This window comes from Phascolarctos cinereus, unplaced genomic scaffold, assembly GCF_003287225.1.
Source record: "Phascolarctos cinereus isolate Bilbo 61053 unplaced genomic scaffold, phaCin_HiC Scaffold_1;HRSCAF=81, whole genome shotgun sequence".
Taxonomy (NCBI): domain Eukaryota; kingdom Metazoa; phylum Chordata; class Mammalia; order Diprotodontia; family Phascolarctidae; genus Phascolarctos; species Phascolarctos cinereus.
Window position 1 is genome coordinate 170,756,952 of NW_027555514.1, and position 24,383 is coordinate 170,781,334.

Sequence of the window (24,383 nt, forward strand, 5' to 3'; positions counted from 1 at the left end):
AATTACTTTCAGTCTGCATTACACTTATGAGAAAATCAGAATAGGTTTTGAATCATGGTTCTCAAGTTATCTAAGTTGCCTCTAAGCAGACATGTTATAATTACAAATATCTATGAAAACTTTGATAAATCTTACCTTAAATATAAAGAACTGTAACCCTAAAGTTCAACATAGATAAGAAAAACTAATAAAAATCATAGCTGCTATATTGCTTAGTTTCCCTATATTGCCTTTCAATATATACTTATTGAAGACTTCTGTATTCAGTGGGTTCTGTATTCTGATGGGTTATTTAAAAGGAGATAATGGTCATAATGACAGCTGACAGTCATATGATCTCTGAAACTTTTAAAAATGCTTTACATAGGTCATCTGATTTGATCTTACCTCTTTGGTGATAAGATGCTCTTAAACTTGAGAAGTTTACAGTCCAAGGAGGAGGATAAAATATGCATGCATTAAGATATAAGAGTAACATCCAACAAAGTACGAGGGAGTACAGAATGGTGTTTATCTCTTGCCACGATTTTAATCCTTCTTTTTTATTCAGTTTGTTTGTTCTTGTGAGTTCTAAGGCAGCTAGGAATCACAGTGTCATGAGACATATTATTCAAGTTAAAAGAAGTATAGCGGTCAAACGTCTTATTGTTGTGGCGCCTCATCCAAACTGTTGAGCAGCATTGGTGACTGGATAAATACTCGTGGAACCCTATAAGAGGAACGCTCTGGTTAAATGACTAATTACTTTCAAAACTGACTTGTCTTCTCTGAAGGAAAAAGAATCACAGAGTTGGAAATAGTGCTGCTGGTGGTGGTGATGATATGTACTTTAAAGGTCATCCTGACTTAGTCAACTGACATAAGAAAAGTAAACTCATCAAGGTTGAGCAGTTTATCTCAAATCATGTAGGTCATTCGCGGCAAAGCCAGGATTAGAACTCCGGTCTCCTGACTCTGATTCTACTACAAAACAACTGAATTCACTCTTACAAATGTAACCGTTACATGTGTTATATATTAATTGTATTACATTACTATATAATGTTAAATAATATGTATTAATCAATATGGTATTAATTATATCTATTACATACACATGTTACCGTGTTATATATACTATTGTCCTGTCCTTCATATTTACTGATGCTTCTACTTGTCTTATTAATTTTTACAAGTGTGATTAAGGTGAATTGTGCTTACATCAAAACTAATCTAGAGTTTGTTCTAGTGTATGTGATCATTCACATCCACTTTTTGAAGTCTTGCATTGTTATTCACTTGAAACTTCCTTCTTCTTCCCCCTCTCCAAAAAGAACTACCTTGTTTTTGTTTGTTACAAACAGGCAGGGTCTGGGTTGTGCTGCTGTTTCTCAGGACTGCAACATCCCAGGTCTTTTGGTACTCATTCTTTCTTTCATTCCCTCTCTTCTTCTCCCCTCTCCTCTTTATCAGATACCTATTTCGTATCTAGCTTTTCAGAGAATATTTAAGGATAGGCACTGATTATAGGAGAAAGACACTATTTTGTTCAAATTCTGCCCCCTTACTTCAGATTACTAAAATGAATATAAATGAGATTTCCCCTTCACTCAGTTTAAAAAGTTTGATATTCTAATAGAAAAGAAGTGTTTGTAGTGAGGAAGATGTTGGTTCAGAACCCCACCTCAGACATTACTAGCTGTGTAACCATGGGCAAGTCACATAAACTCGGTAAACCTTAATGGGCTTAAAAATGTAAAGTACTAGAAAAATGTCGAGAGAAGTACTGTGGCATAGTGAATAAAGGGCCAGCATCGGAGTCCAGAAGATCTGGGTTTAAATCTAGCCTTTGCCTGTGTGACACTTAGCAAGTTGCTTAATGGTTCTGAGCCCCAGGTAACTTGATCTAAGACTCTTACTTATCAGGCGAGCTAATGGAAGGAGATGGAATTCCTCATGGGTAGCTTCTTACCATGTTCATTGTTTGTCCTTCATTCTTGAAGCAGACCATGACACCAGGAAGGTGATGTCAGGACAAGCTTCTTAAAATGAAATCATAGATCAGAGAGGAAAATTTTCAGTCATATTAATGATCTGATTTAAGGAAATAAAATATAAACATTTAAAAAGTCATCACTTCTCATACACTAATTGGAATTGTTCTCTTTAATGACTTTTCCCCAAAATATAATGGAATAGATAACACAAAATCAATATTTTGTTACTATGCTCTCTGTTCTCTGCATGTCACTCTTTAAAACCTTTGTTTATCTGTAAATAGGTGCAACAACCACCAGATGGCAGTAAACACTCACCTCTTGGTTTTTCGAATAGAATTAATTAATTTCTTTAAAATTATACTCTGTAGTGGTACTTAAGTACCCCTGTGTTAGTTCAAAGCCTCCTAATGGGACAATAGTTTTCAATAGCCTTGTTAGGAAACAATATAGTGTTATGATATGGTCACAGATTTGGAGCTGGAAGGGATATTAGGGGTGATCTAAGTCTTATTTATTAAATCACTTCATAGATGAGGAAACAAGTTGAGAGTGGAAGTGATTTGCCTAAGGTAACACAGATAATAAATAAGGAGCAGAGCCAGGATTGAAACCTGGGTCCCTTGACTCTAAAGGTCACTTGACTCTTTCCACCGTGGGTTGGCTGTTTTATACTTAGTGATAGAATTATACCTCTAGAGCAAGAAGGAACCTTGGCCAGTAAGGCCAATAGCCTCATTTTACATTGTTGGTGTTGTTGGTACTTCCTGGGCCTCATTTTACTTATAAGGAAACTGAAGCTTAGGAGGGTTATGTCTCGTCAGTTAGTAATCACCAGTGGTCAGATTTGAATCCAGTACTTTTGACTCCAGAGTTATTGATCTTTCCATTATTCTTGACTGCTTTTAAGATCAAAGGGAGGAGGATCTGGAATGCTAGCCCGTTGAGGGGACAAATATGTTATATTCAAAAATACATAAGGAAACTTTGTATGACTACATGGAGCTAAAAGACAATTCATCAGAGAAAAGGTAGTGTTATTTCTGTAAGGAAAATGGAAAAATATGATGAGATTAAAAGCCCCCATGTTTATTTTGTTTTGCCTTGATTCTATTGTGTTAGATGGGATATTGCAGCTATTTTCCATTTAGAATTGTTTAAAAATGCATTGGAAATTACAGGGTTAAATTGTGAGCTTTGAGGTGACTGGCCACAAAGAAGTCTTTGGGGGAACAATAATTTTTAGGTGTTTAACATAGGAAGTATGCGACTTCAGGAAGATGTTACCTGTGTAGGAGGTTTCTGAAGCTGCAAATGCAATAGGGACAATTGAGCAGAAGCTTAGAAAGCCTTAATATGGTTGGCAGCTGACGTTCCACTGTGGGAAAAGTACTGGGAGCTGCTGCCGGCCCTGCAGGAGGTGCTGCTGAATCATCAGCATTTGTGAAACTGGAAGTCATCCAAGTGTGGCTTCAGCACTAGCAGAGTTTAAGTCACCAAAATTAGGAAGAGATTTCAAACATTTCCCCGAGCTCCTTTCCTCTCCCTGTCAGTGTTTCAAGCCCCTTTCCTATGTTGGCTACCTGAATTTGAGGGCAATTGACTGGATCTTGATGGAGAAAGATCCCCTGGCATCTTAGGCTCCTCTGAATATGTAGAGGAAAAAAAAGTTGGTGGTCTGTCCATTTAGTTGGTTGCATAGAAGGTGATACTGATGGTCGAAAATCTAATATTATTTAATGCACTGTGCAGACAGAGTCACTTGCAAATGAGTGGATTAACTGGCTAAATTGACTTGCAGTCCTGCCTGCTACCTGGTTTGGGGTTTTGTTGTTGTTCTTTTTTTTCTTTTTTTGGTATCCTTTCTTACTCTTGGTTACTGTTCTTTTACCCAGCACACAAAGCACAGCCAGAGTTAGCAACCCCAGAGAAATCTGTCTGTTATTCCTATGTGCATTCCTCACTTTGCATCTCTCCTTGCTGAAGACAAAATGAAAATTACACTCATGCACCTCAAGTCCAACTTTCTAATGAACAACATTTGTCCTTGGATTTGTTAATTTGATGTTAAACACAAGTGAAATTCTTTTCAGCTAAACCCAGCAACTCCTGCTGTGATGGAGCATATACATGTTGCATCTAGTTATCATTGTCCAAAATATATGACTTGGCCCATGACATATTCATGCTCTCATTTCATTTGGGCTCTTACTGCTGCTTGGCTGGGTGTGTTACCCCTGTATTCCTTGGAACACACTTCCCCACAATGAAGATTCCAGAACATCTCCCTTCCCTTCCATCTCTCAGCTCTTAATGCTCTCAGCAAATGATGGTGCCTCCTTAATTAACAAGAAGATAGAAACCATGAATCCTGAGCTCCCTATCTTCCCTCTTCTCTACCTCCAGAGAAAGTCTGAGGGTATTCCCCTTCCTGTTTGTTTGTTTGTTTGTTTTTGACTAGGTAAAAGAGCCCATTTTCTGTCTCATTTCTTACCTACCCTTAAATCACTGAATGGGTGTTGCCTCAGTCAAACTGAGAACTGTTAAAGACCTTAGCTTAAAAAGGCCAAGGTCTCCCACTGCACCCAGGGCCATCTCCAGTCATCCTGATATATATCTTGCCACTGGACCCAGACGGCTCTGGAGGAGAAAGTGAGGCTGGTGACTTTGCACAGCCCTACCTCACTTAAATCCAATTCACTTGATTGTCATGACATCACCTCCCTGATGTCATGGTCCTTTTCGAGAATGAAGGACAAACAGAAACAACCTTCAGATATCTCTATCTCTGCACTTACCTGTTCTCTTATCCTTGCCTCCTATTTTCTATCCAATTCACCAAATACTCATTAATTATCTACTTTTCGAATGCCATTATGCTAGGCTGTGGGAGATATAAAAACATGTTCCCTGCTCTTAAGAAACTTATAATCTCAGAGAGATAAGACATGTTAATAAATCTTTATAAATACATTCTAGAATATGAAAAGTATCCCCAGTGCTTAGCACGGTGCTTATACATGGTAGGCACTTAACAAATGTTTACTGATGGACTGAGTGATAGATTATTTCTAGCTTGGAGAATCAGGAAAGATTTAAAGGAGGAGGTGACATTTGAATTAGGCTTTGAAGGATGGGTAGAAAATTTTAATAGATAGGAGGGAATAGGGAAATACATTCCAGGAATAGGAAATGATTTGAGAAGAATGGGATAAGTTTGGGTCCTGTCTAGCTGAAACAGTAGGCCTGTGATTTCACTTGTATAGACAATTAGTAATGAGGAAACACCTTCTACTCATGCAGATTGGTGCCTTCTATGAAACTTGTAGTCTTAGAGATCTGTCACTGGAAGCACTGAGAGGTTACAGCAGTATGTGTGAGAGGTAAAGCTGAATACAGGTCTTCCTGAGTCAAAAGCAGGCTATCTGCTTTGACATGCCACTTCACTTTCATGCTGCTAGAATTAATTCTGGTGCCTGGCCTCTGTTGATCATTTCCAATTTATCCTGTATATAGCTTGTTTGTACATGGTTGTATACATGTTTCTGTCACATTAGACTGTGAACTCCTTAAGAGTAGGGACTGTCTTTTCTCTTATATCTTTGGTGTTTAGCACAGTGCCTGACACATAGTAGATACTTAATAAATGTTTATTGACTGAGTGACTAAAACATGGAGTGTGTGAAGTTGAGTAGTATGGGGAAAAAGGGTAGAAAGGCAGGTTGGAGTTAGAATGTGAGTGGCTGGATGAAAGGCTAAGGAATTTGGGCTTTTTTTGGTAGACGATAGGGATTTATTGAAATGCCTTAAACACTAGAATAACAACTGATCAGAGGTGCATATTGAGATTAAGAAGGATTGCATAAAATAGGCTGCAATAGAGAGAAATTGAAATAAGGGAGACCAATTAGGAAACTACTTTAGTAGTCAACTAGGATAGCATTATGAATGGAAACAAAGGGATGGAATGGAGCCAAGAGGCATAGTGTACATAGAATCAATAGGACTTGGCAAATGAATGAATGTGGTGAAAGGACAAAAGATGTCTCAGATTTCAAAGCAAGGTGCCTGGGAGAGTAATGATGTCATTCACTGAAAGAAATGTGTTTGGAATTTGGGGAGCATGTGACTCTGGATGTGTTGAGCTTGAGGTGCTGGTCTGATACCCAAATAGAGATGTCCGGCAAGCAACTGGATATATGAGACTGGAATTCAGGGTAGAGATCAAAACTGGGGCTCAAGTTTTGGAAGTCACCCAGTTATAATAATTGACACTGTAGGGATAATTGTTGTTGTTTGTCCTTCATTCTTGAAGAGGACCATGACAACAGGATGCCATGATGCCATGACTTGCAAGTGAATTGGATTTAAGTGAGGCAGGGCTGTGCAAAGTCCCCAGCTTCACTTTTTCCTCTGGAGCCATCCGGGTCCAGTGGCAAGATATAGATCAGGATGATTGAAGAGGGCCCTGGGGATAATTGACATCTCTAGTAGAGAGAATATTAAAAGAAAAGAGAGAAAAAGCTAGAGCCTTAGGGAATTTCTGTATATGAAAAAGAGATGACCCTGTTCCTTTTGTAAACTCAGCCCTATATCCTGAATTCTATCCTTTACCATCTTCTCTGGGACCCTGTTCCCTTAATTATCCTTTCTCTTTCTTATATCTTTAGTATCTCCATCTTACTTGTTATATCTTTATATCTATTTGCCTTTACATCTATATTAATATCTATCTATTACTATGTAAAAGATATAGCTATAAAGGTGAAATCATCAGGTATGTGTGTATATATACACATATTCATGTATTCTGGTTACATATATATCTACATATATTTCTGAAGCACAGATTTAACCATCATAATTCCCTGCTAATGCATTTTCAGTGACTCCTTAATTGCATCTAGAATCAAACACATACTCTTTAGCATTTAAAATTCATCATAGCCTAGCACTAGCTTGTTTCCAAACTTATTTCATATTATTCCCCTTCACACAATCTACTTTCCAACCAAACTCTCTTCCTGCCATTTTCCAAACTCTGAGTTCACTGTTGTGCATCTGTGTTTTCATAGAGGCTCTATTTCTTGCCTGTCTGATGCATTCCCTCTTAAATCTTCCACTTCCTTCAAGGGATTGTTTTAGGAGCTGTCTTTTGGAAGCCTGATACCTCCTGGTTCTTAGTTTTCTCTGCCTCCTCAAATTGGCTTTTATTTAGCTAATGGTGTAAATGTTGTATCAAGTAGGGTGTAAGCTCCTAAAAGGTGTGAACTTCTTTTCTGTTTGGTTTGCTTTGGTTTGGTTTGCTTTGCATACCTAGCCCAGTGCTTTCCTCCTAGCAGGTATTTAACTAAATACTTATTAAATTCAACTGAATTTTTTCAGTACCTTGGGATGCACAATGACTTAAAATCATCTTATGTTGTCAGTTGTTCTCTCATTATTTTCCTACTTATCTTGGATTTCAACTCCCCATTAGCTATTTCTGTGCTGTCCTTTCCCACCCAAAAATATTCTTCTTGGCAGAGAAAAAAAGGAGCAAATACGAACTGAAAGGTTCTAACCTTCTCCCTGTTGTCATTTGTCCACTCCATCTATCCTTCTCTCCATTGTTTGATCTTCCTTTCTCCCAATGTGTCTGCAAACTGCACCATCTTTTTGCTGTCTTTATCTCTTGCCTGGCCAGCCTCAGCCCATCCTGAGCTTTTACAGAAACTTATCATGCTTATATATTCATCCTCCTGCCTGCTTCCACTTCTTTAGATGTCTTTTAAAAATCTAGTGTGATTTTTAGTACATTTACAGTACAGTGATTTTCTAGTACATCTACACCAATTTCTTTATTAGAATTTTTTTTAAGAGACCTCCTCATTTCTCCTGTTCAGACCTTTAGAGGTATTTAGTGTATCAAATCCTAGCTGTAGTTTTTTTCTAAACCCATATATTCTCTAAAAATCTAGGGTATATGTCACATTATAACTTGCTTTTCTCTCCTTCTTCTTTTATCCTAAACCTAAACTGAGAGATGAAATGCTTACTTTTTCCTTCTCTGAAGGTTCCTATCATTTTCATTTCATCAATCAATTCCTTCTTATAGGTCAGAATCAAGGCCAGAATAGTAGTTTTGGAGGATGAAATTATCATTAAGGGAAGTCAAGAAATTATCTTCCGTAGTGCTTTTGGAAGACACACAGAGAGAACTCCAGCAGATGTGTGGATTTTGACTGAAGCCCCACCTTACTACAGTCACATCTCTCTGCCTAGCTTGTGATCTATTTTCTTGTCTACATTTGAGACATCTGGAGACATCTGGAACATACTCAAATGCCAGTACTACTTTACTTTCTGTTTTTGTTGTTCTTTATTCAAATGCTCTCCACCATGCTTCACCTCTCAAGTTCCTGTGTTTCCTTTCATATCTTATTAATTTAATGTGTAGGACTGCTAGGGGCAGACGTGCTAGTAGCTAAGTGTCATGGTAGATAAAATACAGTGCTGAACCTGGAATGAGGAAGTCAATAGAACTGAAGTCAAAACTGGCCTCAGAAACTTACCAGCTTTGTGAGCCTGGCCAACTCACTTAACCAATACCTGCCTTAGTTTCCTCATCTGTAATATAGGAATAAAAATAACACCTCTGAGAATTGTGATAAAGTGAGATATTTGTAGAGTACTTTGCAAACCTTGAAGTCCTATGTAAATGCTAGCTAGTGTTAATATTATTATAGTGCTGCTCCTTTTGCATAAGATATACTCTTCCAGAGTGATATTCGAGTCATATGTCACTTACTACCAAAGCTTAGTGATGTCTGTAAGGTCAAACATTCTTTCTTGCCATAGGATCTCCAATTAATTCACTTTAATACCTAAATTTTGCATATTTGCTTTTATGTCTGAGGCGATAGATTTTATTGAAGGCTCCTTTCTTGCATATTTTCTCCTCTGAATTATTGGCCATTTGTGTTGCTTCTTCACAAATGGAGGCTATACAAAAGTGGTTTTCTTTTCCCTTTTTCTGTTCAAAGCCTTTTTGATTTTGCAAGACTGTAGACAAATATGTTTTTATCAGCCTTTCTGGTTGTACTCCATCACTTGTAGGAATCTAACATTCTTTTTAAGCTATGGTCCTGAAATCCATATTGCATCGTTGGACACCATCTTTTCAACCAAATGTTCGCTTCCCAAATGTGTCTTTCTTTTCTGAATGCTTTGCCTTAAATTGGCAGCAACAGTGAAAATAACACCTGTGTTTCCATGGTCTTGACATTAGACGAATGAAGTAACAGAGTTAGAGAAATCAATTGAGTTGCCCATGTTCACATGGCTAGCAAGTTTCATAGCCAAGACTTGATTCTAGGTCTCCTAACTTCTGGTATAGCAACCTTTCCTATATATATATATATATATGTATATATATATGTATATATATATATATATGTATATATATATATATATATATTCATATGCTGAAAAACATGTATTACACAGATAATGACATGCATCTAGACAAATAGCCCACTGAGTTAATTTATAGAGGCAGTGAAGTGACATAGTTGACAGAACCCCAGACCTGGAATCAGGAAGAACAGAGTCCAAATCCAACTTTTGATACTTAACGGTGTGACCCTGGGAAAGTTACATAACCATTTGGTGCCTTAGTTTCTTCATCTGTAAAATGTGTATTAGAATAGCATCTCCCTTCCAGGATTGTCGTGAGGATCAAATAAGGCATTTGCAAAGTGCTTAGCATAGTGCCTATCCCAGAGTTGGCATTTAATAAATACTTGTCTCCCTTCCTTCTATAAGTATATGGTTTTAGAAGTGTATATATTTGTGACTATGTGTGTATATGTATATAATTATAGATATATTATATATGTATATATGTGTGTGTGTGTTCAAGTGTACAAGGAACTATGTCCAGAATTGAGAAGGATGAGATGAGATCAAACTGTATCCCAAACTGATCACTGCCACTAAAGTCCATCTTTGATAACAGTAGTACTTCAATGATGAAAGATGGCCATGAATCATGGATTCCCCATCTTAGGGGAACCAAGATCACAAATAATGCATGGGACAATGGAAGGACCTGTGGTGGGTGTCAGTAATCTACAGAATATTACCAATGATGATTTGCCTGTGGGGAGTGGTATAAAATATATCATTAGAGGCCTGTATGACTAGAAAAAGGAAATGGATTTTTCATATATAGCAAATAAGACAAAAATAGATGGGCTGCTCATGTATTGCATGATATTGGTGTTAAAGAGATTGACTTAAGTAGCAGTGAGCAGTATTTTTGGCAGCCAAAAAAGTTAGCAAAATTTTAGGCTGTCTTGATAAGGGATGGTGCAATGGAGATACAAAGACAAAACAAAATTGTTACTGCCTTCAAAGAATTTCCATTCTATTTGGGTAAATTAAGAGAGTAAACGTTTATTAGAGGACTAGAATTTAAGTATATCTTGAAGGACCAAGAAAGACTGAAGAGCACTTGCATATACTAGAATGAAAATTTTTATTTCAAAGTAAAACCATGATATCTACTTGCAATTATTTGTGTTTAAATTAGATTTTCACAGATAGGAGAAATTATAGTAAATTATAGTAATTTAAAAAACCTTGCATCTATTACTAGAAAGGTGGACAGGGATGCAGTGTTTTACAGAGGTACATTTAATTCAGTGCAAGAAGATAGAAAGTATGAAAAGAAGAGATGGATAATGTAGAGAAGTTTTTTTTTTAACAATTAAGTGGGTGTGGCTCAGGAGAAGAGACGAGTAATGCATTTCCTTCCTTTTTGTTGGAAAGATGGAGGATTATTTGATTTTATTTATCTTTTTTTTTCTGTTTCAAAGGAAGGCTTACTGGGTAGGGATTGGAGCACTGTATTCAGAAATTGTGTTGGTAAAACAAAGGATACCACTAAAGTTTGGGGAAAAGAAAACCCAATTCACAATCCAAAATGAGCAGCTAGATGGCCTGGGTCAGGAAGACTTCTCTTCTTGAGCTCAAATTTGCCCTCAGACACTTACTAGCTGTGTGGTCTTAGACAAGTCACTTAACCCTGTTTGCCTCAGTTTCGTCATCTGTAAAATGAGCTGGAGAAGGAAAGGGCAGTATCTTTGTCAAGAAAATCCCAAACGGGGTCATGAAGAGTCAGACACAACTGAAAAATGATTAAATAACAACAATTAAGAAGGAGGCCGAAAATGAAAGGAAGAATCCTAGGAGTATAAAAGTACTGGGAGAGTACAGAGGATGGAGGTCTTTTCTGTAGGAGACAGATTCTCTGAATCTCTAGGATCCTGGGAGCAAGAAGTGCAAGTTTAGCAGCCATAGCTATCACTTAGTTGAGTTCTGTACCTTTTGCAGTCCAGTGGTGATGGAGGTTGGTGAATGGACAAAAGAGTGGAAAAGCATTTACTTGTTTACTAAAGAATTGTGCTAATTGCTTTAAGACAAAAGTATAAAAGTGAGACAGTCCCCTCCTGTTTGGAAGGTACTGAAAATGCTTTATTTTTGTGGCTATCCTTTGTCTCCGTTATTGTTCACCTCCTCCTAGAGCCTGACACAAATTAAGTGCCTGATAAAATGCTTGTTGATGATTTAGTGGCTAGGAAGGGAGGTGTAGTGATTTGTTTTGAGAAGTCACTAGTATGGACTTTAGAGAGTTAGGAGATTTGGTTGCCACACCCTTTCCAGGAGCAGTGGAGGTATTTGATTTTGAGGAGGGGGCTAGGATAGAATTTGAAATATGGCTGAGGTCAGCTAGATATTGTGAGTCCTGTATTTATTTGTCTATCAGGACAGTGTACCTCCCCCTCTGCCCCACTGCCTGTCTCTTAGGCCTCCATGCCCAGTGTGTGTTGGTGCAGTGTTCTCTTTCCACACGGTGGAGTACCAGGAATTGGGGGTAGGGGCAGGTGTGGTGATAGAAGTCTGGGGTCCCAAGGATTGGACAGTGTTGTCACATGGTACCATTTTAGTACCATTTAGGGCAGCTACATGTCTCAGAGTGCTGGGCCTGGAGTCAGGAAGACTACTCATCTTTCTGAGTTCAAATTCTTGCCTCAGATACTGAGTAATTGTGTGACCTTGGGCAAGTCACTTCATCCTGTTTGGCTTAGTTTCCTTATCTGTAAAATGAGCTGGAGAAGGATATGACAAAGCACTCGAGTACCTTTGCCAAGAAAATCCCAAATGGGGTCATGAAGAGACGGCAACTACTGAACAGCAATAAAATCAGTGTTTCTGGCTCTAGAGGCTGTGACTGAGGAGGATAAAAGAAGAAGAAAGTTAGGATTACTGATGGTTATTACCTTGGATTTAGTAAGAAAGGACTTAAAGTCAAACAGAGTAGTGAAGAGTTTTATAAGTACTCTCAATTTATAGCTCTTAGCTTTAGGATGTGATACCAACAGCAACTGGTTTGAGCTTTTACAAAATGACAGTTGAATTTTCTCTTAAAAGCTAGTTTAAAAAAAGTCTGAAATGTAAACAAAAGATTAATATTTCAAAATAACTACTTGTTTAACTGTATTCAACTATTTTATTTCAAAGCAGTTTTAATATGTAGACCTAGAGAGTATCTAGAAAATATATGCGTTAAATCCATTTTCTGAAGACGTATGTTATATTTATAGGGAGAAGGACTAGAATTGGGATTTCATTGATATAGGGGACCCCAGGAAGAGGAAGCTCCCATTATCAATGCCCTACCTTCTCTACAATTTTCAGACTTACAGAATCTACTGAGAGGTTAAATGACATCCCCAGGGTCTAGGAGTTGGTATGTCAGCCTTGCATCAGGTATTACTGGCTTCAAGCCCAGCTCCCCAGCCACTACATCACATAGCCACTTACTATATTTTTAAAGGTTGGAAAATATCTTCTTTCCTTCCTATAACAACAAGATCAGTCTAACTAGTGTTTTTTCCCTCCTGAGTCTCCCGTCTTCTTATCCAGACAACCATGCCATTGCCTCATCCCCAGATGTAATGTGGGATGTTTCTATTTTTTTTTAAATAAGTTTCTATTCTTAAGCCCAGATAGAATAAAGATCAGGACTTGCTCAGGACCCACTATGGTTCTGTGCAAAACTATTGTATTTTCTCTTGTACCATGAAAACAGGGAGTCCTGAAGTATTCAAAAGGATAGAAACTATGTTGATATAATAACACAATGCAGTTAAAAATCATCCCCAGCAAGTTAGGTTCTTGCCCTTGAGACATCTTATGAGATTCACTATATCACTTTCCAAATTAGAGCCATCTATCAGTGAAGTATTGGGCTTTGCTGACATTCAAAGGAAAATATAACAATCTGATTTCATCTGATCCTTGATAGCATTGCATTTACTTAAAAGGGGCTAATTAAGAGGTGATTACCTTGTAAAATTGACTTTCCTTTTTCTGATTAAGAGCTCTTGGCCTTATGAGATCATAGACTTTGAGACCCAGAATCTAACCCCTTCATTTTACCTTCTGCTGTCAAATAATTGAAGGAAAACAAACAATTTCCTTAACTTTTGTGAGCTAGGGAAATTTGTTTGCCCTAGGCAAGTAGGTGGACCCTAAGCAGTTGGCTTAGTTATTAGTATATTGTCAGTTTCAAGGATATTCAGTGCCGAGATGACTTCTATCAATCCTATGGGACATTTAGGAATTTATATTTCACTATAGATTTTTAAACTAAAATTTCCTGCCAAGTAACTTTCCCAGGATCACTCAGCTAGTGCATATTGGAGTTCTGATACCAGGTCAGAACTTTACCCAAGTTTTCCTGATTCTAAGGCCAGTTCTCTATTCACTATCCAATGTTTCTCTCTCTATTTTTGCTTCTCCTATGAGAGTGGTTAGTTGAATCTATTTTGGATTCCTGTGCATTTTATTTAAGGACTTTTGTTTTGGTGTGTTCTGGAGTTCTTTGAGATTTGTATAGTTTTATCTGCAAATAGGAACATTTGGAGACCTTCCTATCAATAGAGAAACCATTGCTTAGACTCTGGGCAGAATAACTCTGATGAATGACTTTAAAATTAATTTAAAATTTGAATAAGTTTTTTTATCTTTTTTTTTTCAGCTCAATCCTGATTATCGAGATGCTAATAATGAAGGAAAAGTGATGGTAAGTAGGCTTTTAAAAAAATAAAGGAAGCATATAGTGTAGATTTTTTTTTTCATATTTGCAAATATTAGTCTTTGAATATTGAGCAGAAAAATTGAAGTCTGGCTAACAGGACTAAGGTATGTTTCTGTGGTTGGAAAAGATTAGGATGTGACGCATATCTGTGGGAAGATTTTCAGTAACTGAGAAGATTCTGGCAGTTAGAAGCTCATTTTGGTTTATGAATAGATATAACAGAGAGCTGGAGGAAACTGAAGTTGGCTTGATTCAAGGGCTTTTCCCCAGAAGTATGTAGAGATTGGAAGAGAGAAGACAAGGATTAAAGTCATGTGACATGACCTGTTTTCAGCATAGGTGGAAAGTCAGATGTTTGGGTAGTCAGTTGGCTTCAATACTCTTTCTTTATGGTGGGAAGCTGAGACATCAATAGTTATTGATGACCCTGATTTTCTACAACTCTGAAATTTTCCAGTGGCTTAAAGGATGACTGTGTGTTGTTTTGAAGACATTCACTGAGTAGTCAACATCCAACAAATATTTATTAAGTGACTAATATGTACAAGGTAAAATAATTGTCCTACTCTGAAACCTCAACTTGGTGTAGAGGTGATTCTGGGTTTCAAAGATTACGCCAGCAGAACCCAACTTCTGGCAGTTTCTGCCATGCTGGAGAGGTTTCCAATGCAGTCCTGGCAGCAAACTGCATTGCTTTTCTGTGAGCCAACCTAGATAAATACAGGGAGGCTCATCACCAGAAATGTGGTCACTACGGAATGAATTCTTTGGCTGTGGAAATGAAACAATGAAGGGGAAAAAAGGACAATGTTGCTGCAATAACAATGGAAATATGAAAGAAAATGGAGGCAAAGGTATTGAGAACAACAAATTTAGACCATTCATTAGTGCAAAATTAAGTTGATACTCTAAAGACGAAATCCTTGTCCAGTGAGTGATTAGAGAATGGGAATATTGCTGCAACTAAATCATGCCAATATTAACATTCTTGCTATAAATTAAACCAGATGGTAAGAAGGAGTTGCAAGTAAATGGAAGTATCAGTCAATTATTTAACAAGCATTTTTTAAGCATACTATGTGCCAGGTTTCAGTGTGTTAGCCTCAGGGATACAAGTACAAAGTGTGAAAGAATCCCTACCCTCATTACATTTCCCACCTTTCTGCACTCCTTTGGGACCTCTCTGACTCATCCACTGTGCCCCATGAATCTCATCATTGGATTGTAATCATCCTGCAAGATGGAGTCACACTTGGTACTCACCCTTCAGCGTTACCCTCTGCCCCTCTGATTGGAGGGCCCACCCATGTACTCCAAAATCTCACTGTGGAAGGGGACTCAGGAGACACAATTCCTTATGTCCCACCTGCCCATACTACTTTGGGACTTGATTTCTCCAAGATGATACTTCATTGAATATCTCTCCCTCTGCCTTTTACCTTTCTTTTGTGTATTGTCTTCCTTTTGTTAGCAACTTGAAGGCAAGGATTTTTTCTTTTTTCAGTATTGGTATCCTCAGTGCTTAACATAGTGCTTAAGGCATAGTAGACAGTTAATAAGTGTTTCTTGACTGATGTTTTAATTGAGCAGACAATAAGTCCATGTAAAATATACACAGAGTAGGTTTATATGTATTTGTGTGCATGTATATATAAATATATATGCATACATGTGTGTATGTACGTATCTGTTTATATGTGTACATACATATACATACATACATATAATACACACATACACATATTATATATACATATAATTCAGTACAAGATAGGTTAGGAGAGGGTACTGTTTGGAGAGAGCAGGAAAGATTTCTTACAGAAGATGGTGCTTCAAGAAACAATTGTCAGAGTTGGTCTTATCATACTTCCAAAGCAACAAGAAAGACATTTCGTGGGATTCTCAGCTGCCTCATATTTTAGTGCTTATACTTGATGTTATCCTTTGGTTTTTAGTTTTATTACTTTTAATTAAATTTTATTTTCAAACAAGGATCAGCCTTCTCTCGCTCTCCTACTCCTCCCCACCCCTACCATTGTGAAAGCAAGAAAAACAAAATTCTTCTTATAAGCATTTATAGTCAAGGAAAACAAAATTTCTCATTGGCCATGTCTAAAAAAATATGTCTCAGTCTGTGCTTCTGAGTGTACCACTTCTCTTTCAGGGGGTGAGCTGTGTTTAATCATAAGTCCTCAGGAATTTTTTGCTGGTCATTGTGTTAAGTATAGTTCCAAGTTTTCTTTATATATATATATGTGTATGTGTGTGTGTGTGTGTGTGTGTGTGTGTGTGTGTATGTATATATATATGTATACACACACACATATACATATATACATATGAACATAAATTTTGTTTTTATCAGCCAACATCCACCTTCTCACTCTCCTACTCCTCTGATAAATACAATGACCCACCACAATTTCAAAAGATTCTTGATGAAATATGTTATTCAATTCCAGAAAGAAAGTTGATAGGGGAGTGCAGACTGAACTATATCTTCTTTTGTTCCTTCCTTTTTTTTTTTTAGTGGAAGGAGGGAGACATGGTTAATTCAGAATTTGTTTTGCATGACTGTACATAATTGTAATGAATTTTGTTTTTCTTATTTTCTTGCCTTTTCATTGTGTAGAAGAGAAGGAAGAGTAAGGGAGAGAATTCAGAACTGAAAATAAAATAAAATCGAAGTTAAAAAAATCAATGAAGTGGGAGGGCACAGAACAATATTGAGGAAAGATGAGTCTTGTGTTCCTAGAATGTAGAGTTTGTGAAGGGGAGCAATGTGAAAGAAGCCAAATCAACAGCAAAAAAAAAAACCACAATGAAAATAATTGCAGCAGAAAAATGCTATGAAGAAATGACACTCATATTGAATGAACTTTTGTCAAGTCAATAAGTCAACAAGCATTTCTTAAGTGTCTGTTATATGCCAGACAATATGCTAGGTGCCAAGGATACAGAGAAAGGTCCAAATGCTGTCTTTGACCTCAAGAAGTTCACATAATAATGGGGGAAACAAGGGGCAAATAATTATGTATATAAAAGAGTTACTCAAGATAAATGGGAGGCAAATTCAGAGAGAAGGCCCTGGCATTAAGTGGGGAAAGATTTCTCGCAAGAGGGGATATTTTAGCTGGGACCTGAAGGAAGCCAGGAAAGTCAGGAGATAGAAGTGTTGGAGAAGAAAATTCCAGGCATGGGGATGGCCATTGAAAATGGAGTTAGTAGATGAAATGTCATGTGTGAAGAAAAGCAAGAAGATGTCACTTTAACTTTAATGCTCAGTGACTTCAGTAAAGCATGGGCATATATGGGTAAATATGATTCAGTAGCAATGCACAGAAGAGGCCCAAGGGTGGTAACCTATGAAGAAGCCTATGTAATCCTGAATGCTTTCTCAAAGAGAGAGTTAGAGGGACTAAACATGTTGAGTATTGAGTAATATCACAAAAATAAAACTAATTCCTTTCTAACAGACCGGAAAAGACTGATCATTGATGCAGCTATAATTTCTTAATCTGTCATCTGTATTAAACCAAAGGTCTTAGAGAGTATGTACTCTTAGCACCCATCACAGTTACAGAGTACATAGTATTGAAATTCCTTTATCTGATTATAACCTTTTATCGTTATTCTCAATGTGATCTCTAGTCTATCTATCCTTCAGTTCTTTTTTTCAGGCCATTACTCTGCACCTTCTAAGCTCTCCTTCCTTCCCTATCTCTACCTTTGGTGAATCATTTCAACTCCATGGCATTATCTACACTCAAATGCTTGCCTCCTTACCTTCTTGACCAGAAGGTCCCAAAGTGAGCGATACCACCCACTGAGGGGCACTGGAACTATCCAGAAGGGGGCAGTAGTAGCCTTGGTGCAATTGGGGGATGTTGAATAAAAGTAAGGGGTTGGTGGAAGCATAAGGAAAGAAGATGAGAAAATTTTGAAAAACCATTCATTTGTACATGTTTTATCTGTTGTGTAACAGAGTTAAAGTTGTAGTGATTGCATTATTTTCCAAATAAGCATACAAAATACAAGTTATAACCTATCAGTGGTCAAGTCCACCAACAGGTCTTAAGAAACAAGTGTTGGCAGGTGAGCATGTTTCACATTGTTGGGAAGTCCAGCATGCATTGGCAGGATTGCACCATCAAAATTTCAATGCAGGAAAAAATGCACAAATTTACAATAAACTATTAAATTTAAGATGCATCATTCAAAATATTTTAAATTTTTTTAAAATGACATACATTAAAAAACCAAACCATTAAAGGGTTAAAGAAAGTAGATTTCCAGGGGGATGCTGAGTAATTTTCTTTTGAAAAGGGGGCAGTAGGCCATCTTTTGGGAACCTCTGTTCTTGACAATCATGCCTCACCAATTCCCACCTAGGATTATTCCCACCATCTTCTACCTTCACTCCTATTTGTGAGCAGTTGAATGGAGATGGTGGAAATCATGGGTACATGATAAATTTATGTTATATAATCTCACCTGGGCCCTAGTTACAACAAATCCTTTTATAGCTCCCTAATCCATTTGTCCCTCCACAATGACCATTATAAACCTTGTCGTCCCTATTCAAGTTTCCCATGACTTCACTTCCCAGCTGAGGATCTTGCTCATACTTCACAGAAAAAATAAAACCATTTAATAATAGCTCCTCTTTCTTCCTCCTCATCTCATATCTTGCAGATGACTTCTCCACTATCTCTGCCTTCATGACCACCTGGTCCCTCTTACCAAGGCAAGGCAAATCCCTTTACATGAATCCTTGATCTCATCCCATCTCTATCTTCTCCAGAGACTGATTCTTCTTATCATAGATAATCTCTTTATAATCTTCCAGAGAAGGAGAGGTAAGATTTGTAGGGGGAAAAACAGGAGAGATTAGTGTCATGAAAAGTTAGAAGAGAGAGTCTAGGAGAAGAAGGTGATTAATAGTGTCGAAGACTGCAGGGAGGTTGAGAAGGTTGAGGATTGAGAAAAGGTCATTAGATTTAGCAATTAAGAGATTATATTTAAGTGTTTAGGTGGGAAGCCAGACTTCAAAAAATTAAGAGAGTGAGCAGAAAGGAAGTAGAGACACCTATTGTAGATAACCTTCTCAAGGAGTTTAGCAACAGAATGGAGGAGAGATCCAGGACAGTAGCTATCAAGATTGACTGACTGATCAAGTAAGGTTTTTTTGTGGATGGGGAAGATACAGGCATATTTGTAGACACTACAGTCTGTAATGTACTACATAAGAAAATATAAAGAGATCTAAAAAAATCAAATCTAGAGTTACTGGATTAGATTAAATCTATATAGAGGAGATCCATAGTGAAGGCAAAAAACATTTGGAGGACATTGAGAGATTGATTGTCAAGATTTCTGAAGATTCTGAACAATTAGAAAAAAAATCACAGATATTATTGCTACTAAAAGGTGATCAAAAAAATTTCCCTCCCCTCTGACCTATATGCTTACTTTCTCATCTCTGCAAAATCTCTAAGAATAATTTATACAGGTATTAAGATTTTCCTTAGTAAAAATATAGAAAGGGAATAGACAGGCTTTTGTAAACAATATTTGATAACAGACTACATCTTTACATAGTCACATAATTGACTGAACAGCTTATTGACTATGCTATTGCTTGTTGATTATAAAAAATGTTTTATTCAACAGAGCAAAGTGTAGCCTGAAGGTTCTCTTTCATTGTGATGTCTCCTATAAATTTGTTAAGATCGTATAAGATTCTTTGATAGATGCAGCAACAGATAAAACTTGGTTCAACTGTTCTTTGATTAATATGTGGAACATGAAAGTGGAGAGCAAGGCTTACTAAAGGTGTGTGCCTCTATTATGGAGAAATCTGAGACAGAAAATGAGGTTCTCCAGGTACTCATAGTTGTGAATGACCTTGTGCTGATTGCATGAAGCCTTGGAACACCATGGAGAACCTCCTAAGAGAGCCTTTGTGGCAGAGTGAAAAAAATCTAGGATTTGAAATCAGAGGACCTGGGTTCAACCCCCAGATCTCTCACCAGTGTCATATTGGGCATGGCCCTCTCACTACCTCAGTGTCCTCATCTGTGAAATGAGGGACTCAGACTAGGTGACCTCTGAGGTTCCTTCCCACTCTAAATTTATGAATAATCAATGGTACCCAAAATTTCTCATCAGTTCAATTTCACCATCCACATAAGAAAAAGTGAATGGAGAATACTTGTTGAAGCACAGTTGCATTTCGGCCATATATGATATACAGTTGAAAAGAGAGACCATAGAGTTAATCCATTAGTAAGTATATCTTGGACTGATAATGCAAACTAACATTGTACTGACCATGGAATTGAACCAGGAGACAAAGCTGGGTTGCTTTTGAGAAACTACGTAATGCATTTAATCACTCCCAATGAAAGAGTTAAAAAATATATCTTTATTTTTCTGGCAATGCTATATAACTATGAATGACATAATTTTTTAATACAAAAGGCATCAAAGTTGTAGCTCATACCGAGGGCAATGGATAGGCTTCAGTGTATTGTCAATAACAAATAGCATGTAAAAAGCAGCATAAGCTATATCATTAAAGAGATTTGTAATTGGAGAAAGAGGGTGGCCAGTAATATAGCAAAGATCAGGCAATAAGATATGAACAGTCTGTGTGCTACATTGGTGCCCAGGTGACATGAAGAAAATGAGGGAAAGGTTTCCAGTATGTTGTGTGGACCTCTCATGGAGGATTGATGGCAAAACAAAGACAAGAATCATGCAGCTTGAAAAGATGCAGAAGGGCTGTGATCTGCACTTTTGGAGGGAGTATCCACATTGATAAAATCACAGAAACATTCAAGAATATGAACAAAGCACTGTGCTAATTACTGGGCATACCAAGATGAAAAGTGACATGTTATTTGACTGTCCTCAACTAGTTTATAAGCTAATAGATAATGAGGATAAGATATTTACATAAAGATGATATAAGGTATAAATTAGGCAAGCCCTTTAGTTCTAAACACTGAAAATGAAAGTCTATTAGGCTTTGCAAACTTTATTAGCTCTTCCAGTAGCTTCTGGTAAGTATGTGGAAAAGGTAGCATTTCATCCATATCTGAATTGGCCAATACCTTCCTTATATCCATACCATTGACCCCTTACTGCTCTAGTCCCCATGAGTTCATTCAGCAACCTACCTTATAAAGCCCACATAGATGTAGTACCCTACTCAGGCAAAATGCCTGAGAAGTTTGAGGAGAGAAATTACTTTTGTCAAATAATGTGGGGGTGGGGTGTGTAAAGTAATGTGTCATGGAAAAATGGCATCTGAGATAGGACTTGAGGAATGTGAAAGGGAGTAAGTAGTATTGGGTATGGCAAGGGGTAGATTGGAGTAAGACTGTGGAGGGCTTTGACTAGTAGGATGAAGAGTTTCAACTTTATTCATTAGGCAATGGGGAGCCAACTGACAATTCTTGAGAAGAGTAGTTGCGTGATCATATACAATATTAGAAATATTTCTTAGACTGCCAAGAGGAAGACCTGAAGAGACTGGAGGCAGGAAGACCAGTGAAGAGGATGTTAGGAACTTGGTGATGTTATTTAAATGAATTGTTATGGTCTACTCTAGTTTAATTGCTAGCAATTATATAGTGCTTTCAAGTTTGCAAAGTACTTTACTAATATTATCTCATTTGATCCTCATCACAACCCTGGGGGGTAGGTGCTGTTACCTACTGAATCAGGTAGAGGCTAAGTGACTTTTCCAGGGTCACACAGATGGCTTAGCTTAGTGGCTGGCACATAGTAGGTGCTAAATGAATGTTTATTGACTGGCCCAGAATTTTATCCAATGTGCCAACTAGCTGCCTATGATATAATATAATATAATAATAACATAACATAATAGCCTTTACTTTTAGATTATTGGGAAATTAATTTTAATTGAAATATCATTTATTAGTGTTAAAGAAAAACTATTAATAGTATATTGGGAAGAAAAAAATTTTTTTTAAGGTTAATCTAATAGTAGTGCCATTTCTGGTTTGGAGGAGATGTCTAAAGGGGCATATATCCCCCATGCCCTCTTTCACATCTCTATCCCAAAGATGATTTGAAGTGACATTTATAGGAATCTTGAAGGAGGAAAAGATCACAATACATTAAATTATAGTTCCAAAAACAACAGTTTCTTCCCTGTTCTTTAGTTGAACAATCCCTTTACATATTCTCCTAGAATAAACAAAGAGACCTCCTTCCTACCTTCAATGTCTTAATCCTTTCCCTATGAAGAAATGTGAGTCTTTGAGCCAAATGCTTCAGGGGACAAACATAGAAGAGACTGCTTTTAGATGGGTCCAATCAATTCTGGTGGGTGAAGGCTACTGATCTAAATGAAATTAGATTTATTCTTTGTTCCATGATTTGGTACCACCCTTAATCCAATTCCCTATGAAAACTTTTTGTCCTGCCCAATTTCCTAAAGGGAAAAGACCAGGAAGTGGACTTTTTAGATCTGAGAACTATTATTTTTTAGTATTTCTAGAAAAACTAAAAAGGTTTTTTTTAATATGATTTCACATTTTTTTGTTGTTGTTCAATTGTGTCTAACTGTGACTCCCATTTGGGTTTTTTTTGGCAAAGACGCTGGAGTGGTTTGCCATTTCCTTCCCCAGCTCATTTTACAGCTGAGGAACTGAGGCAGAGTTAAGTGACTTGCCTAAGGTCACACAGCTAGTAAGTGTCTGAGGCCAGATTTGAACTAAGGAAGATGAATCTTTAGGACTTTCTGACTTTATCCACTGCACCACCTAGCTGTCTAAATGATCCCAAAATATCTGTCAAATTTACTCAAGTCATTCAAGTAGTTTTATCATGTCATGAAGATAAAATCTCTGGATGAATAATTAGATTTCTAACTCAATTGACTTCCTATTTTGATGTCATATAGACAACCTATATTTCATTTTTGTACTTAGCAATACAAAATAGCTGCTTACATGTTGAATGAGTGAATGAAAAAAATATTGCAATTGGCAAGGACTGCTATAAAACTCCCAAACAAAATCCTCTCCTTTAATAGTAGGTGTCAGAATGTCACATAAAAAAAAATGAATATTGTGTTTTGGAATATATTTTGATATCTGTGAATCCCACAAAGCACCTAGCACAGTAAGTTCTCAATAAATATTTAATGAATAAAAGATTGAATAATTTATGGTTAAGTTGATCTGGGGCTAACATCTTTCAGAGCAGTCAGCCCCTGATCTGTATTTTTTAAAAAATTTAATTAAATTCAAACATGTATTACATGGCTACTGTGTGTAGATAGGTGGGTGCAGTGGATAGAAGGCTGGGCCTGCAATCAAGAAGACCTGAGTTCTAATCAGACCTCAGACACATATTAGCTTTTTTTTTTTTAGGCAGTTGGGTTTAAGTGTCATGTGTTTGGACTGAGGCCGGATTTGAACTCAGGTCCTCCTGACTTCAGGGCCAGTGCTCTATCTACTGCACCACCTAGCTGCCCCTAGCTTTTTTTTTTTAATATACATATAACTTTTTTATTCACTTCTAAAATTTTTATCCATATATTTTATTTTTATACCACCTTTAATTCTCAGTATCTCTCTGCCGTGCCCTCCCAGCCATCTTTTATAAATGAAAGATTTTTTTTAAAAGTGGGGGAAAAAAACCAGTTCATCAAAACTAAGTAGGGCATTAACTAGTCAGTCAACAAACCTTTATTAAGAACTTACTATGTGCCAGACACCATGCTAATCAAGTTTTGCAGTCCATGAAGTGTTACACTCAATCAATAAACATTAATTAAGCACCTGCTGTATGCTAGGCACTGTGCTAAGTGCTGGAGATACAAAAGAAGGCAAAAGTGCCCTTGAGGAGCTCACAATCTAATGGACATCTTACTCGTCTGTATTCCCACAACTCTGCAAAGAAGAACTGGAGGAGGTACATTCTCACCTACCTTCTTTGGAGTCAGGCTTGGTCATTATAATTATACAAGGGTCAGCTTTTCTTTTTGATGTTTTTTCCATTTTTACTGTTGTAGTCACTGTGTATGTTTGTGTTCCTATCATTCAGTCTTTAAGATCTGAGAAAGAAAAGTATAGGAGAAGGAGGTGTGTATGGCAGTATGTCAGTAGTTCAGAGCTGTACCACAGTGTTGGATCTACTCTTGTTACTGTAGCTTGGAATGCTACTATATATAATAGTATACTGCCTTCTGGCTCTCATTGAAGACAAAGGCACAGCTG

General features: G+C 37.2%; 1 protein-coding gene across 1 annotated transcript in view; it reads left to right on the forward strand.

Annotated features, from left to right (window-relative positions):
* ITPR2 (inositol 1,4,5-trisphosphate receptor type 2) overlaps positions 1–24,383 on the forward strand; it is a 509,346-nt gene that overhangs the window by 148,942 nt on the left and 336,021 nt on the right. Inside the window, exon 10 of the mRNA XM_020965011.2 lies at positions 14,065–14,109. Within this exon, the coding sequence (XP_020820670.1) occupies positions 14,065–14,109 (45 nt within the window). The remainder of the gene's footprint in view (positions 1–14,064; positions 14,110–24,383) is intronic.